At 55.6% G+C, this 15,620-nt stretch overlaps 8 protein-coding genes across 8 annotated transcripts, besides 5 other annotated features; 3 read left to right on the top strand and 5 right to left on the bottom strand.

Moving 5' to 3' along the window:
• Positions 1-169: 169 nt before the first annotated feature.
• Positions 170-199: a tandem repeat.
• A 40-nt stretch (positions 200-239) lies between these two features.
• On the top strand, positions 240-666 carry EKO05_0001271 (uncharacterized protein; the record flags this gene model as incomplete). Its single annotated transcript, XM_038937340.1, has 2 exons — positions 240-493; positions 543-666. 2 exons carry the CDS (start codon positions 240-242, stop codon positions 664-666), a joined length of 378 nt encoding a protein of 125 aa, XP_038802027.1.
• Positions 667-952: 286 nt separating this feature from the next.
• EKO05_0001270 (uncharacterized protein) lies at positions 953-1,540 on the bottom strand (the record flags this gene model as incomplete). Its single annotated transcript, XM_059635635.1, has 2 exons — positions 953-1,203; positions 1,252-1,540. The coding sequence occupies 2 exons, from the start codon at positions 1,538-1,540 to the stop codon at positions 953-955; spliced, it is 540 nt and encodes a 179-aa protein (XP_059491618.1).
• A 1,007-nt stretch (positions 1,541-2,547) lies between these two features.
• Positions 2,548-3,770, bottom strand: EKO05_0001269 (uncharacterized protein; the record flags this gene model as incomplete). The annotated part of the gene is made up of 4 exons (XM_038937138.2): positions 2,548-2,732; positions 2,809-3,105; positions 3,154-3,441; positions 3,491-3,770. 4 exons carry the CDS (start codon positions 3,768-3,770, stop codon positions 2,548-2,550), a joined length of 1,050 nt encoding a protein of 349 aa, XP_038802026.2.
• A 1,437-nt stretch (positions 3,771-5,207) lies between these two features.
• Positions 5,208-5,244: a tandem repeat.
• Positions 5,245-6,403: 1,159 nt separating this feature from the next.
• Positions 6,404-6,583: a tandem repeat.
• Positions 6,584-7,088: 505 nt separating this feature from the next.
• EKO05_0001268 (uncharacterized protein) lies at positions 7,089-8,831 on the bottom strand (the record flags this gene model as incomplete). The annotated part of the gene is made up of 1 exon (XM_038944941.1): positions 7,089-8,831. One exon carries the CDS (start codon positions 8,829-8,831, stop codon positions 7,089-7,091), a length of 1,743 nt encoding a protein of 580 aa, XP_038802023.1.
• A 636-nt stretch (positions 8,832-9,467) lies between these two features.
• Positions 9,468-10,463, top strand: EKO05_0001267 (3-hydroxyacyl-CoA dehydrogenase; the record flags this gene model as incomplete). Its single annotated transcript, XM_038944940.1, has 1 exon — positions 9,468-10,463. One exon carries the CDS (start codon positions 9,468-9,470, stop codon positions 10,461-10,463), a length of 996 nt encoding a protein of 331 aa, XP_038802022.1.
• Positions 10,464-10,987: 524 nt separating this feature from the next.
• EKO05_0001266 (3-hydroxyacyl-CoA dehydrogenase) lies at positions 10,988-11,917 on the top strand (the record flags this gene model as incomplete). Its single annotated transcript, XM_038944939.1, has 1 exon — positions 10,988-11,917. One exon carries the CDS (start codon positions 10,988-10,990, stop codon positions 11,915-11,917), a length of 930 nt encoding a protein of 309 aa, XP_038802021.1.
• A 99-nt stretch (positions 11,918-12,016) lies between these two features.
• EKO05_0001265 (uncharacterized protein) lies at positions 12,017-12,443 on the bottom strand (the record flags this gene model as incomplete). The annotated part of the gene is made up of 2 exons (XM_038937568.1): positions 12,017-12,285; positions 12,335-12,443. 2 exons carry the CDS (start codon positions 12,441-12,443, stop codon positions 12,017-12,019), a joined length of 378 nt encoding a protein of 125 aa, XP_038802020.1.
• Positions 12,444-12,566: 123 nt separating this feature from the next.
• Positions 12,567-12,731: a dispersed repeat.
• Positions 12,732-12,771: 40 nt separating this feature from the next.
• EKO05_0001264 (Type II protein arginine methyltransferase) lies at positions 12,772-15,461 on the bottom strand (the record flags this gene model as incomplete). Its single annotated transcript, XM_038937477.1, has 3 exons — positions 12,772-12,948; positions 12,998-15,265; positions 15,342-15,461. 3 exons carry the CDS (start codon positions 15,459-15,461, stop codon positions 12,772-12,774), a joined length of 2,565 nt encoding a protein of 854 aa, XP_038802019.1.
• Positions 14,147-14,164: a tandem repeat.
• Positions 15,462-15,620: the final 159 nt, after the last annotated feature.

Genomic DNA, 15,620 nt, shown 5'->3' with positions numbered 1-15,620 from the left:
CCACACCGCATCTATTCCAATATCTGCTAACGAATCACCTGAAGTTGCCGCTATATGTAGACTGGCAACTTGTAGGATCTTGAGTACGCTAGGACGACGTACATAACCAATGTGGAGGTATTTAAAGCTAGACTCTTTCCTGGCTTTTTTCCACAACTACTTACTCACTAGCAGCAGCAGCAGCAGCAGCAGCAGCAGCGTAGCTAGGCTTCTTGATTTTCTACACAATTCTTCCGATCATGCTTGTAGCTTCGTTTGTCGCTGCCTTGCTGTCGGCAGTTGAAGTCACGTACTCGGCACCTATCGAGGGCTCCTCCCCACCGTCTGATCCGTACAACTGCGGCTACGTGCGTACTCGTTGGAACAGCAGTGCAGTCGCTGGGATATTTGCACTTGAAAGCTGCACGCTGTTCTACTACAACGAAACCATTGGCAACTACCAGGATGCATTTGCGTACACTCTGTACGGGGGCTGTACCTGCCGCTTTTACTCGTGTGTATAAGCCTTCAACTTTGACAAAGCACTGCTAAACAAAAGACAGGATTGTCGAAGACTGCTTGAAGAACGCTCCAGTCCCGCAATACACAGGTTCAACTGATCGATGGCACGAACCGCTTTTTGCAGAGCCGAGACCGACGTGGTATACCTGCCACGAAAGCAAGTAGCAATGTCAAAGAACGCGGTGATTTTCTACTACGGGCTTTCGGGTGAACAATGCTCTATGACTATACATTGTTGATTTTTGAAACAGTATTGGCGTCGAATCAACACGATAGTGTTTCGGACTGGAGAAAGTGGAACTATCGCTTAAATATCATCAATTGAACTATATTAACTTCAATATGTCATCTTGACTCCAATAGTGACCGCCGTCTAACCTTTACGTCTGAGTTCTACGTCCTTACAACTGCAACAGCTGTGGGACAGAAGCGCTTAGAGCACGTTACGAGATTACAAATTCGCTCGCAACTTCAGATCGTGCGCACCGCGACGCCCCCTCCTGCCCTGTTTTACGTTTAGCTGATCTTCCGGCTTACCAACGTTACTATCTGCCGGCACTGGCTCCACGATGAGGAGCAGATTTGGTGCAGGCTCGGGCTCTCGGTTATCACGGAAGACTCGAATTCGGGAGATGTACAGGTTGCCAAGTGTCGCCTTGTGCTGCAAGAGAAGGTAACTGAAGGCTTGTGCATTTGGTGTGCCTGTTGACTATCAGTATATCGCATCGCTACTTTACAACCAGAACTGACCCAAGATGGCTTGTCCCTCAGGAGTGTCAGTGCTGAACTCATAGCCCCCCCACAATGGGAAGCCCTGCCCACCAGGGATGCCTTCTCGAATAGCACGCGAGAGAATAGACTGGGTTTCTTCGTTGCCAATCGACAAGGACAAGAAGTACTTCAGGTTCTTTACATCGATTGCGACAGATTTCCAGCTAAACCATGCTATGTCGGAGAATGGGCGAAGAGCAGGCAAGTTGTCACCCTCAATGATAGGCATGCGCTCCTTGCCGGCAGATTGTGGCGAATTCCTGTCCATCGCAATGATGACTGTCCATTGCGTTAACAAACGATCACAAAACACGTGGCATTCTACTGACCTCCTTGATGGGGCTCGAGAGCTAGACCATAATGCGCACCCGTCTTGCGATATGTTCTACCATCGACGTTGTAAGTTTGCTGATCGACATCGACCCAGTTTTTATTGGCATCTTGGTAACGTTCGCCATGGGCGAAAAGGATGCAAAAGATGGATCCGCCATCGTTAGCACATCTATCGTCGATACCAAGGTCTCTCAGAACGTCCTCGACGCCCCAGGCCTCGAATTCGCCGTTGAGTCTTTCTGATGATTGAGTCCAACCCCACTTTACAAGGTCACTATCAACTCCTATATGTCAGTACGCAAGTGGAAGCCTGGAGTTGAGCACCATACCAACAGTATCGAATTTGCTGACAGCAGAATCACGTGGCGGTCTGAATATGCTGCCCGCCTCCCTGTCAGACCCGCGCATCGCCCGCACGAAATTGGCACCCTTGCACTTGGCCTTCTCCCAGACATCATCGCTTGCGCTTAAGACGAGTCTTAGGGGTGCTCCGATGGGAGGCTTTGGGGCTGGGCGCGGTGGTATCGGTGGAGGGGTACCATCACCAGCAAGTTTAGCGAAATCATCGGTGGTATTGAAGGCTGTGGCTGGAAGCGTGTAGTTTGTGAGGTAGTCAGCGATCTGAACATCTCTGCCGGTAGGTGGTGTCGGAAGGTGCAACTGGAGACTGCCGACAATGAAGCCCACTAGTACCAGATTCCGGAGCTTCATTTTGAGGTCGTTGACAGTCAGATCAGGTTTTTTGTACAAGTGATGGGGCAAGAATCTAAGATATAAACATGGGGAGTGGATCAGCCGTGGAGCCTTTCTTTCACCTTCACTTGAGTGCCCCAGGATCACAGAATGATTTGGATAACTTTTTTCAGCTGACTACCCTTTAGGCTATGGTGAGGTCACTGCTTCCCGCTCTATTTGTTTCTGGTTGACTACAGGTAATCTGGCTTACAAACGAGCATGAGCTGCACCCTCCATATCCTGCAACGCGACTCGATCGACATGAAACAGCATGCATGCATCAGCAAATCTCAGGCTGTTCTTGAAGAGTGTTATCTTGGAGATTTTAAGGTTTCCAAGCGAGGCCTTGTGCTGTACAAGAATATAGCTGAAGGCTAGCGCGTTGGGTGTTCCTAGGGGTTGTTAGTGTCGATTCAACACCATGATCAGTCTAGAGACCAAGATCGGGTGTTTCGAGCGGGAACCTACCCATGAGAGCTGCACCTTCATCTGTGTTGGCATCAACATCGTATCCGGGCCACGCTGGGACTTCCTTGTACTGGGCCTTGTCCAACACCTTTGCAAAGACGCCTCTTGTTTCCAAGTTGGTGATAGCGATGCTAGCGAAATATCGCAAAGAAGAGGGTTCAGTACCCGTAGTCGCTTTCCACTTCAACCAAGCGATGTCAGAGAAAGATTGGAGGTCTGGTAGGCCGTCGCCCTCGACTTTGGGTTTACGCTGGCCGCCGGCGTATTGGGGTGACTTGCGATTCATCGCCAGAAGGACTGACAATTATTAGTCTTTTCATGAGATTGGATCACTCAAATATGTACCTCCACTGGTGTCAAAACCAAACGTGTATTCGCTGCCTGTGACGCGGAAGCTCTGACCGCCAGACGTGTACTGCGGCTGGTTATCGTATGGAGTTGGCCCAAAGCTACCAGCGTCGGCATCAGCGTCGCCATGGGCAACTCTGAAGACTTGTATGCTACCTCCGTCTTTTGTGGCCTTGTCGGAGACGCCAATGGCGCGTAGGACGTGGTCAATGCCCCACGCCTTATCGAACTTGTAGTTGATTGCAGGCACTGTCGCATCCTTCCAAGACCACGTTGTCAGGGCAGCTATAGAAAGGTCTTAGTCAAAGCAGATACACAGGAAGTTTTGCCTTACCTGTGTCGGTGTAAACACTCTCAGAAGAGTCGCGGACTGGCGTGAACAGTTTGCCGGCGTCTGCACTCGGAGAATGCATGGCTCGCCAGAAGTTCTGGCCTTTGCATTTGCATATGTCATAGAAGTCCTCGGTGGCGAAAGGATAAGGCAGAAAGAAAGGACGCGGCTCGTCTCCAGCTACGACGGCGACATTCGTGAAGTTGTAGTGGCCGCTCGAAAGTTGCAGTACTCGAGCGTTGGCGAGTGCCAGAAGAAATGCGATTACGATTTCCAGAAGCATTATTTGGTTGACTGAGTGAGACGTAGTTTCGAGGGTAGAAAATGAGCTCTGCTCAAATAGTGCCACGATTGGGGTCATGAAGCGAAATATGACTACAAACGGCGCCGCGACACTCCGGGAGCTGCTTTCACTTCTGTGAGGAACAGCAACATCGATTGATGTTCATCCATAGAGTATGGAACGCGCACTGCATTAGCCGGAAAACCAAAACAGTGCCTAAGAATTGACATGCGATATCAGCACGTACCCCTTCGAACTTTCCGCTATCTGCTGTATTTACATTCGAACACAATCTCGTTTGCAGGGTTCAAGCATCAATGAATTGAGGGAGAGCAGTATGACCAGGTTTCCTCAAGCGTGAAGCATCATTTAGGACAGGAAGGAAGTTGGGGAACGTGGGCCGAGACTTGTGAACGTCGCTCATAGGTTCCTCACACAGGGTAATCCCGCTACAATAATTTTCAAGACATGAGTCTATAAATAAAGCATGATTTCTAGGCCAATGGAGAGGCCAGTTCTAAGTGCATAAGAACCCTGGTGCATTCCCAAAAGGCTCAGTGCATGCATACATCTTAAGCGAACAAAGACGTTAGTTTCAGCCTCATCCCGGCCAAGGGCGCCCCATTGTAGGGACTGCCAGATGCATCAGCTCTACTCAGATCACAGGAAAGAGAGTTGAGTGTATAAAAGTAAGAAACGATATAAAAGTGACTGCCTCGAAGCAATCATCAGTGCCATATTCACATCCACATCCACAGCTTCCCTAACTTCCACACAACCCGACATTACAAGATGCACTTCCTCAACGCAATCCTTCTCGTCCTTCCTCTCGCTCTCGCCAGCCCAACATCACCAGGCTGCGGAACCATCCAGGACAAAACTAGCCTTGGCGAGACTCTAATTGGCGATAACCAGTGTCATGGCATCGGGGCTGATGCCAAGAGCTGGAGCGTTGATGACGAGTGCGTGTGTGTTGCATTCAACACCAATGAATGCAGTGACACGAAGCCTGAGACCTGGGAGTACTTGACTGGTGGCCATACTGATGTCGACTTGTCTGGCCGCGGAGTGAAATGGTACAAATGCTTCACTAGCGAGTCGTTGGCCTATGTGAGTGCAGCAGCGAGCATATCTTGCAGAGTATTTACTGATCTCCATACAGGAATGGGTCGCCAAGTTCGAAGCCGCCAATCTTTCTTCGAAGAAGTGGTGAATATTGTGGAGCGAACGATGTATCGCTAGCAGCGGTGGACCTCATATTCTTCATCTCTTTCAGCTCTTCACTTTACTATTGCAGGGCCCGTATCTCGTTTCAATATGTGAGAGAGCCAAGTAAATCCCAGAACATGACGTATTTCTCTACCGTTTGCCGCTTCTCCCGTCAGGTGAAGGTGCACTTATGCCCCACTGCGATTCTACAAAATCCCGTCTTTGCGTTCACTCACCAACTACCACTCACTCACTCACTCACTCAACCCCAGCCTCCAAATTCCTACAAGAGCCACCATGAAATTAATCGCCACTCTCCTACTGCTGACCGTCAGCCTCAGCGTCAACGCAGCACCGACGCACGACATCGACACCTCGACCATGTCCGCCAACCCCAAGGTCGACCCAGGCAACACCACTCTCGACGGGCGCGGCGCACCCCGCTTCTCGTGCGGCCAGTACAAGTTCAACGACGGCACAGTGCAGGAGTTCTACAGCCAGGTGTGGGCCAATATCCCAGCCGACCAGATGGTGTGCCGCTTCTTCAAGTACGAGTTCCGCGGCAAGAAGGGCCAGGAGGGCACCATGGTTGCTGCCAAGGTCGATGCTGGATGCACCTGCTTCTTCTACGAGTGAGTCACGATACGATACGTCTGTGTCAATGTTGGATATGCTGATTTGTGTTCTAGAAAGCCGTGCGATCCTGGCGCTGGACATGCAGAGGTCTGGACGGGTTGGTCGGGCTGGGAGAACTACGTTTCCACGGAGCGGAAATTCAAGGGCTGGTACTGCTTTGAGCGATCTTGAGTACAGCGAGACGTGGAGAAGACGGGGGCTTGATTCTTGATATCCAGACGACCTGTCACGCTGCCAAGCTCGTGATACCATGATAGAGGTACTCGATGTCTTAGCACTCGTCAGAACCTCTCAGTCCACCAGGTCCCGTAGCAATACAAACACCAACCAAACCCACCCACAATCCCTATTCGCGTACACCGCCAGGTGATTCTGGAGAAACACAGCTTTCCTAGCCTTCCGGTCCACCACTCAATCAACACACTTCAGCCACCCTCATCTCCCCACTCCCATCACTCCCGCCCACAATAGTAGCCCCCCCCAGCCCAGCCCAGAAACGACATTCCACGTTTCCAACCCACCGCCCAGTCACCTACCGCACAACGGCCCACCACGCCCGCAGCCCCGCTGCAACGCACCGAAAAACCCCACACTCACACTCACACCCACACCCTTCTCCGGCCCTGAGGTTGGCCACCGCGCCGTCGACCCTGTAGCAGGAATGCGCGTACGGCGGGTACTTTGCGCGGCTCGAGAGCCCGAGCGAGCCGCAGGTGTGCGGGGGCTGGCTGGGGGTGGCGCGGCTGCTTGGTAGCGTTGGGGTTGCGGCGAGGAGGAGTGTGGTGTGATGTAGTGTGGTGCGGTGTAATGTAGTGTAGTGTAGTGTAGTGTAGTGTAGTGTAGTGTAATGTAGTGTAGTGTAGTGTAGTGTAGTGTAATATAGTGTAGTGTAGTATAGTGTAATATAGTGTAGTGTAGTGTAGTGTAATATAGTATAGTGTAGTGTAGTATAGTATAGTATAGTGTAGAGGCAGGGCACCAAGTGAATTAATATTCAGGGCGTGTGATCTAATAGAACAGAAGCTCGGTTGAGAAGTGAGTGTGATGTGGTGTATTTATATTTGTAGCAGATAAATAAATAGATAGTTGGAAAAGAGGTGGCGTTGGTTTGTGCATGCGTGTCGCTCATGTGCGTGTTGCGTCGATGGGCTTGCGGGAAGTCGGTGTGTTGTGTTTTGAGCAGGGAGGTCTGTGTCTGGTGCTTGGACGGCTGGTGTCGTGATACGTCTTTTGCGGCTGTTTCTGGTGCTGGGTTTACAGTAGTCGAGAGTCTGTCTAGAGAGGTGGGTTCGGCGCAAACGATGGTGTGTCGCTTGAAGCTCTCGGGGCTGGCTGTGTACTCGTTTGAAAGAGCTCATGGTGGTGAGGAATTCAGCTGTGAAGGTTCAAGGGCAGCGGGTTTCCGGCGATTGGGCGTGGCAGTCATTGCAGACTGGAAACCTTACTGGTCATTTCAGTTTCTAGAAGACTAGTCTACGATAACCATGCCATATCTTCCAGCTTCTCTGCTCCATATGGCACACTAGGCGTCAACCACCTTGCACCGTCATCCCCCTCAGACTGCGGCACGGGCTTCAGCATACTGAGCTTCCCCCCTCCAAAAGCACTGCCCTCGAAACTCTGATACCACCCACTCTCCTCTCTCAAGTAGTTGCCGAGCACCTTCTTCCACCCTTTCCACACAGTGACCATCAGATCGAGCACGTGGTGACTCCCTCTCATCTCGCCCCACTGGAATCTCTCCTGACACTCGATGACAGTCTGCAGCGGGTACAAACCCACGTCCTCCCTGAGCGCATACGCATTGACGCCGGCAAGGCTAGCGTGGACCTCCCAGCTGCCTCCCTTCGTCGCGCGCTGCCTCAGCGCGAGCATCGCCCCCAGGGCGCCGAGGACACCAGTCGACATATCCGAGATGGGTAAGCTGGGCAGGACAGTCTCGTGCTTCTGCAGTCCCTGCGTAACCTCGAGGGCGCGGCCCGTCACGTACGCTGACCCGGCTGCCGCGTCGGCAATCTGCTGCCACCCCGGTCGCTCTTTGTAGTACCCGTCAGGACCGTAGCAGTTCTCCGAAACGTAGACGATGCCTTTCCCGCGCTTGCCGGCCATCTCGAGGAGATCCTCCACCCCGAGGCCGAACTTCTTCATCTTGCCCAGCCGGAAGCCTTGGATGAAGACGTCGGCGTCGGCGAGGAGCGCGTGCAGCCGCTCACGATCGGAGAATTTGCGCAGATCTACCGTGGATGTGCGTTTCCCTGCGTTGAGACTGAGCTGCATGATGTTGATATCCGGCAAGTGTGGTGCGTTGAGGCGGATGACATCTGCGCCAAAGGAAGCGAGGATCGTGCCAACTTCCGGACCGGCGATGACGCGCGTGAGCTCGATGACCTTTACGCCCGCCAACGGACGGGGATCTTGTGGATTCAGAGGTGGGAAGGAGATGGGGGGAGTCGGCACGGCGTGCGTGTGCTGCTTGACGTTGACGAGGGGATGGGCTGCCAGAGACTTGCCCATTGTAGACTTGTTCCACTGCTCCGGCGTGAAGCAGATGGAGCCGCAGAAGCCGTTGACAAGGTTGTTCATCTCAAGCTCTTCGGGACTGTACTTCTTCGTGTGTTCGGCGATGAGCCTCGCAGCCTCTTCGTTGGTCGACACGTTCGCGCCCGCGTCAATACCAATACTCTCGAGGACCGGGTTGGCATCCATGCTGCCGTGGAACGAGTACCACGTCTCTGGAGATTTCGTAGGGTATAGTGCTGTTGCGCGGTATTTCAAGGGTGTGTCGGTCCAGCCTTGTTCCCAGTCTGGTAGGACGTCGCCCAACTTCTTTTGCGCCGCCATGCTGAGCACATCCTCGCCGTTGAGGTAGGCAGTTGCTACACAGCCAAACCATAACGTAGCGTGTGTCGTGTTGACGGTGATTTGGCGGCTCCCATCTTTTGAGCCTCTCAAGGTAAGGATTTCGTCTGCAACGACACCGCACATGGCATGTAAAGCAGCGGCTACTGAAGTGGCCTTGATGGGTCCAGGGATGACGGGATATTCCTCGCCGGTGAACTTGACTTTGGACAGAAGTGCTTCATCTTGTGTAAAGCCCGGGGTTTGCGACGCAATGAGTCGAAAGATTCGAGTCGTATCTTCTGGCACTGGAACGAAGGACTTGTCTGTATAAGTGCCTGGACCGTAGACATTGGTGATGCGATCCTGTGAAGCCATGTTGACGAGCTGGTGAATCAAGGGAACTATGTTGGAGCAGAGAGAAGGCAGTCATGGCACCGCACTTACTTATATGACAACCCTCTGACGTTCGTTGCCATACACAGCACCACCCCTGTCAGTCCCCAGGTACATGGCGGGTCCAACAGCTCCGCATACAAGCAGCAACTCGTACGAGCCGCGTCTGCAATATCGCCGGACGTTGAGATGCCACGCAGCCGTGCAAGCAGCGGCAACCTTCCGCATTACACCGCAAGTACACCCGCCGATATTGGCCGACAGGTTGGGGCAGCCTATCTTGCTTGTACCTGCCTCTCTCACTCATCACTGTTGACGGTGATTAAGATGGTTGTCTCAGGATCAAAATTTTGAACTCGGCCCGAACCGGTGAAATGGTGATCAGATCAGATCAGATCGACGCGATGATGCTTTGTCCGAGCTATCACCGTTTAAATCGCATGCTGCATGCTGCATGGTGCGAGTCTGTGTTTAGTTGCGGCCGAAGGTACTGGTGGTAAAATAGGTCGGTGCTATATAGCTTTTTTCTGTCGATACCAACCTTCGTGGTCTAGATTTCCTCGTTTTGGGTTCACGGTTGTCTTTGCATGTTCTCGTCCTGGTCTATCATTTCCCATCATGCCTCACTCCACCACCACTCTTCCCGTTCAACACGTCTCCATCGTCGGCTGCGGTTCGATTGGCGCTTCATGGGCAGCGCTGTTTCTTGCCCAAGGCTTGACAGTCACGGCGTTTGACATCAACGCCGCTGCGGAAACAACATTACGGAAGCTGGTCGCCCATGCCCTCCCCGTGCTCAAATCTCTCGGTCTGCAGAAGACCCTCTTTGCGTCTGCCGACAAGATCATCTTCACAACCGACCTGAAGGAGGCGCTGCAACATGCAGACTTTGTGCAAGAGAACGGACCGGAAAGACTGGAGCTCAAGCAGAAGATGTTCGAGGAGATGGCTGGTCTCGTACGATCTGATGTGATCCTCGCGACATCCTCCAGCGGTTTAACATGCAGTTCAATCCAGGAAGGCATGTCTGCCTCATCGAGCCCGGAGCGAGTCATCGTCGGCCACCCCTTCAACCCACCCCATCTAATCCCGCTTGTCGAAGTCGTCGGCGGAACAAAGACATCACAAGACACCATCGACCGAACAATGGCATTTTACAACGCCATGGGGAAAAAAGCCGTCCACGTCAAGAAGGAGAACGTCGGCCACATCGCCAACCGGCTGCAGGCCGCACTCATGCGCGAGATGCTATCCATGCTGCAGAACGACACCTGCACCATCTCCGACATGGACGACGCCATGGCCTACGGTCCAGGTCTCAGATGGGGCGTCATGGGTCCTAACATGCTGTTCCATCTTGCGGGCGGCGAGCACGGCGCACAGCACATGGCAGATCACCTGCTCGAGCCAGTGACTACTTGGTGGGCCAAGGAAGACCCGGTGCTTGACGACGCGCTGAAGAAGAAGTGGGTCGACAGCACAATGGATGCCGTCAGAGAGAGGAAGTTTGATGATCTGGTCACGCAGCGCGATTCCGAGTTGGTGCAGCTGTTGAATATGAGGAAGGAGTGGGACGGATATGCCGAGGCGAGGAAAGGGCGGCAGCAGGAATAGGTGGGTAGATGGTGATGACCGTATTCGATATCTCAGACCGTAACTCTACATGTTCGTGATGGGTTCAGAGTTGATCGTTAGTTCCTGTAACTGAAAGCATTCTTACCGTCCTGCAGAAGTGACCCCAACGGTCGATTCATGGTTAATTCCTCGTCATCTGCAAGGAACAAGGACCTAGACGGCGTGTGTGTACAAGTCCAGTGTAGCGTGGCCCTGCTCCTAGCGCCATCTGATAACCCACCCGAGCCCCTCGGCCGAGCTCGACCACCTGCTCGCACGTAGTGTCTCCTGCGGCATGGGCCGCCGCACATCTGGCCGACCGGTGTCGATGGTGTCGCCGATAGGGAACTTTGAAGATGTGGATCCGACCGACGCAATGAGAGATTGTAGATGGGTTGAAGCTTGCATACCGTGAGATTGTGATATAGGCCGCGCGCCCAGCGTGCAACCAAGAATTCCACCCAGCATAGTCTTGCGCAGACGATCAGAACCGCGATTTTCAAAAGCTCAGACGCCTCACGGACATGCCGTCGGTTCAAGAACTCCCCCCGTCCGCTTCCCGCTCAAGGCGCCTCTACATCCTCGACTGCGCGCTCTCGACGCCAAACTTCTCAGGCGGTCGAATCATCTCCTCCAGCACGTCAGGCACCGACGAGCACAATGTCATCTCCAACATGTCGACGCTGCCGGATGGGATAACAATCGATCACGCCTCGGGGCACATGTACTGGACCCATATGGGCAGCGCGCTCAGCACGAACAGCGGCAGCATTTCGCGCGCAAACCTCGACGGATCGGACCGTCACGTCGTAGTCGAGCAGGGGAATGTGGGCGTTTGGACGCCCAAGCAGATTAGCTTTGTCCAGGACGCGGGGAGCAAGTGGATCTACTGGTGTGACAGGGAGGGGATGAAGGTGATGCGTGCCTGCGTCGACACACTGCCTGCGCAGCCGCAGGTTCTAGTCGACGCTGGGGATGCAGCGAAGGGCGATGGAGAAGATAAGCGGAATTGGTGCGTTGGGATTGCCGTCGATGCGCCGAGGGGAGATGTGTACTGGAGCCAAAAGGGACTGTCGAAGGGGTTCGAGGGCAGGATATTTCGGGCCAAGATTGACAATGCCGAGGCGTCGAAGGAGCTGCTGTTGGACCGCCTTCCTGAGCCAATCGACCTCGAGCTTGATGAGGAGAGGCGCGTGCTGTACTGGACCGACCGCGGCGATCCGCCGAGAGGCAATTCGCTGAACAGCGCCTCCGTCGGTGGTACAGAGGTCGGTGAGGTGCAAGTCCTGGCCACACGATTCCACGAAGCGATTGGTCTGGCGCTTGACAAGGAGGAGAGGAAAGCGTACGTCAGCGACCTGGCAGGCGGCGTGTACGAAGTCGATCTGGCGTCGCGGAAGAAGAAAGTGCTATTCCCAGAGCTGGGAGACTTGACGGGCATCGCACTAGTATAGAGCGGTGGAAACAAGCCATGCAGCAATGTCTTCGTATCAACACATCTTACACCACGCATCCTTCCCTTCACATATTGCCATTCCCCCACTTGCATCCGTTCACTTGAACTTGGGCATGATCGGCCTCTTCGTAAGCGCCAGCGCAACCCAGCCTCCAAGCAAGCACAACCCCCCAAGAGGCGTCACAGGCCCCAGGTATTTTCCAAACCGCTGGGGGTCCAGCACAAGCAGGTACAAGCTGCCGGAGAACATGGTCATGCCCGCGGTGAGCAGGCCCATGGCAACGGTGTTCTGTGGCGCGGCGACGGAGGCGAAGGTCAAAACGGCCGAGTGGACGAGCTGGTATTGTGCCGCCGTTCCCCAGTTTGCTGCATGTGGAGTCAGTCGTGAAGGAGAGTAGATGAGTTTCGCTCGTACCCATTCTCGATGGGTCGCTGATGCGCTTCTTCAGGCCGTGTGCGCCGAATGCGCCGAGCATGACGCTGGACGCGCCATAGAGACAGCCGATTGTCCAGAAAGGTGGCATTGTGGTGGTTATCTTGGGGTGTTTGTAGGGAAGCAAGGACAAAGTAGAGGTGGTGGGCTGGAGCTATGACGCGGATGTGCGGAAGCTCGGAGCCGGGACCTCACCCGGATAGCTCGGACTCGGTGTTTATAACAAGCGTGCACGGATGCTTAAGCATATGACAAAGAGAGGAAGCGCTTGCTGATTGGTGTAAGACCAAGAAAACCTCGGAAGTGGAACTTGCCAAACCTGGTACTTTTCCCCCCTATTGCACTGACCATGGGACTCTACTTTCGCCGGATACCATAGTAGACGGCGGTGTCCACACTCAGATCTAATGGTAAAACACCTACATCAAGCATCCACTGCTCTTGCTCGAGTGCAGGTCAGACACACCCAGCTTGATCCTCTGCCCATTGACCGTCATGAAGCTCTCGACTAGCCACTCGTACCACACCTTCCGGTCGTCTGTCTGTCTCCACATGCTCACCTCGACTTCGGAGCCAGCGGGCAGCTGCATAGGCGTCTGCACGCGTTAGTAGGTCTTGCTCTCGTAGAGGTGGTCATGAACGTACCTTCAAGGGGAAGAAGATTGGGAACCACGAGATCATGTCCTTGGACTTGGCATCCATCGTCACTGGGTTTGTCGACAGCTCGACCGGCCCCTCCGAGCCGCTGTACAGCACAGTCTCAAAGTACCCACCGAGACCGTGGCACACGCCTTGTTCGCGGATGGGGAAGGAGACGCTGCAGTCTCGGTAGTTGTGCTCGTTGGCGCCGTCCCCGCCAACGAAGCCGCCTCCACCACCCAGCGCGGATCCGCCCCTGCGCAAGGCTGATTGCGCAAGCGTACTTGGTGGCAAAGGATGGGAGAACTGCCAGGCCGTACGGACAATGGGTGCAAGGGGCGCCTCGAGGTTGAAGTGGTTCATCTTGGTGCTGTTGGTCAGTTGCTGGGAGGCAATGGTGTCGGCGTTGGTTGTAGAAAGATAGTCGAACTGGGAGAGCATGACGACCCAGGGAATGTCAAAGGCAGTGGGGTCCACGCTGGTACTGCGGCCGTAGATGTCTGCCCACAGTCTCGGCGTCGCAAGAGGCGTGAGATGCGCAGTGTAGCTGGACGGTATGGAGAGGCCGTGTTGGGGGTTCAGAACATGCTGAACGCCATCGAGACACTCGGGAGACAGCTCGTTGTCGGCAAAGCTACCCAGCAGTTCGCTGATCAAGATGTCTACTTTGCCAAAGGTGCCGTCTGGCTGCGTCGGTCCCTTCCAGGCGCGCATGTCCGTCTTGACTACGGTCACCCGGCCGCCCCAGGTGTCCACGTTGCGTCGCTGCAACAGGACGTAGGCGTTGGGATTCTTCTCAATGGCATAGACCTTGACAGGCACGCCACTGCTGGCGCTGGCGTTCAATGCCCGTGTAACAAGCGGACCGCGACCTGAGCCAACCACGGCCACCACCACGGCGCCATTTTCCGAGCTGGTCGACTTGTTCTGGCCGTGCCAGTCCTTCAGAGCTTGTGCGGTCGCGCGCTCGTACCATTCGTATTTGATCGGGTCCTTTTCGAAGACTTCGTAGGTGATGGATTCGAGGTTGTCCGAGAGCGGCTGCAGCGGACTCTGCAGGTAGTCCTGGAAGCCTCCACCGAAGCGCTCGATCTGGCTCTTGGGCGGCTGGTTGCGCTGCAGGTAGCGGAGGTAGCTGAGATGCGGGGTGGGGTCGCTGCTGCTGCTGCTGCTCGTCTTTGCGGCTTTCTTCTTCCACTGCGCGGCTTCGGCAGGGGTGGGGTCGGCGGCAGGATCAGCATCCTCGGCGGCCGAGGGCGACAGGTGGCCGGTGGAGTAGGACATGATCATGTCGGGGTCGTCGATGCCTGGCAGCGGGCCCATGTCGGACAGCAGCAGCCAGGGCGAGGATCGCAGGCGGGCGAAGCGGAAGAGGAACCACTGGTGTGCCTTGGACAGAACAAAAGAGGCGCGTGCGTTGACGAGGAACGAGGACGAGGGGATGGTGAGCAGGCGAACAGGCTCGGAGAACCAGCGGGCCTGGATGGGCAGGGAGGGGAGCTTGCGTGGCAGCTCGAGGGCCAGGGAGAGTCGGGGGTGGTAGTTGCAGATGGAGCGGACGGTGTTCCATGCCTCCCACGAGGCCCAGGGGTGTGTGGTGGTGTTCTGCGGCGGGCCGGCGGCAGGGTTTGCAAAGCGGTCGAGGTCGCCCAGCTCGTCCTGGTGGTCGAGCGGGGCGTTGGTGGCGTCGACAGGCATCAGGACGTGGAACTGGAGGTATGCGGCCGTGGACAGGGCCTCCTTGAGCGCGCGGGCGTACTGGGCGACGCCATGCTGGCCGTGCGAGAGGCGCGGGCCCGGGACGACGATGTTGACGGCGCCGCAGAAGGAGGCGTAGGCGACCTCGAGGTGGAGCACCTGGCGCGAGAGGTGGGCGATGACGGGGTCTGGCGAGGACAGGTCGGTCCACGAGCTCGCGTACGTGACCAGCTGGCTGATGGTGTCGGTGGGGCCCAGCGCCGTGTCGAAGCGCTCGAGGGCGGCGACGAGGGGGAGCGGCGGTGGCTGCGCGGTGCTGGGGGTGCAGGCGGGGTTGGGGGTGCAGGCGGTGCTGGAGGTGGCGTCGGGGCTGGAGGTGGCGTCGGGGCTGGCGGTGCTGGAGGTGGCGTCGGGGCTGGAGGTGGCGTCGGGGCTGGCGGTGCTGGAGGTGGCGTCGGGGCTGGAGGTGGCGTCGGGGCTGGCGGTGCTGGAGGTGGCGTCGGTGTAGGCTCGCAGCAGGCCGAGGACGCGCGTGTGGAAGTGATGGTTTGTGATGGGGCTCGAGAGCATGTCGTACTGCCGGCGTCAGCCCACGCACGGCGCCTGCAAACAGCGCCCGCAAGACGGCCCATGGCCCATGGTGCCTACATACCCCCAGGTCCTGCGCGTGCTGCACCAGCTCCGCCGACACCTCCACCGCCCGCTTGCGCTCGTGCTGTCCGATGTAGAAGACGGGCAGCGCCTCCATGTCGTCGCCGTAGCCTGTGCTCATCGTGTTCGCCGCGGGGAGTAGACGGGCACTCGCTTTCTCCCTACCGTGCAGCGTTGGTGGGGGGAAAACCAGGCACGGCTAAAAATGGACCCCCCCTCCCCTCCCTTGCACGCCGCACCCCCTGGCCCAGCAAGCGTGCATTCTTACGACGTCACGAGG

This window comes from Ascochyta rabiei, chromosome 2, assembly GCF_004011695.2.
Source record: "Ascochyta rabiei chromosome 2, complete sequence".
Lineage (NCBI taxonomy): Eukaryota > Fungi > Ascomycota > Dothideomycetes > Pleosporales > Didymellaceae > Ascochyta > Ascochyta rabiei.
The sequence above is the reverse complement of the archived record's forward strand: the minus strand, read 5'-3'. Positions and strand labels throughout refer to the sequence as shown.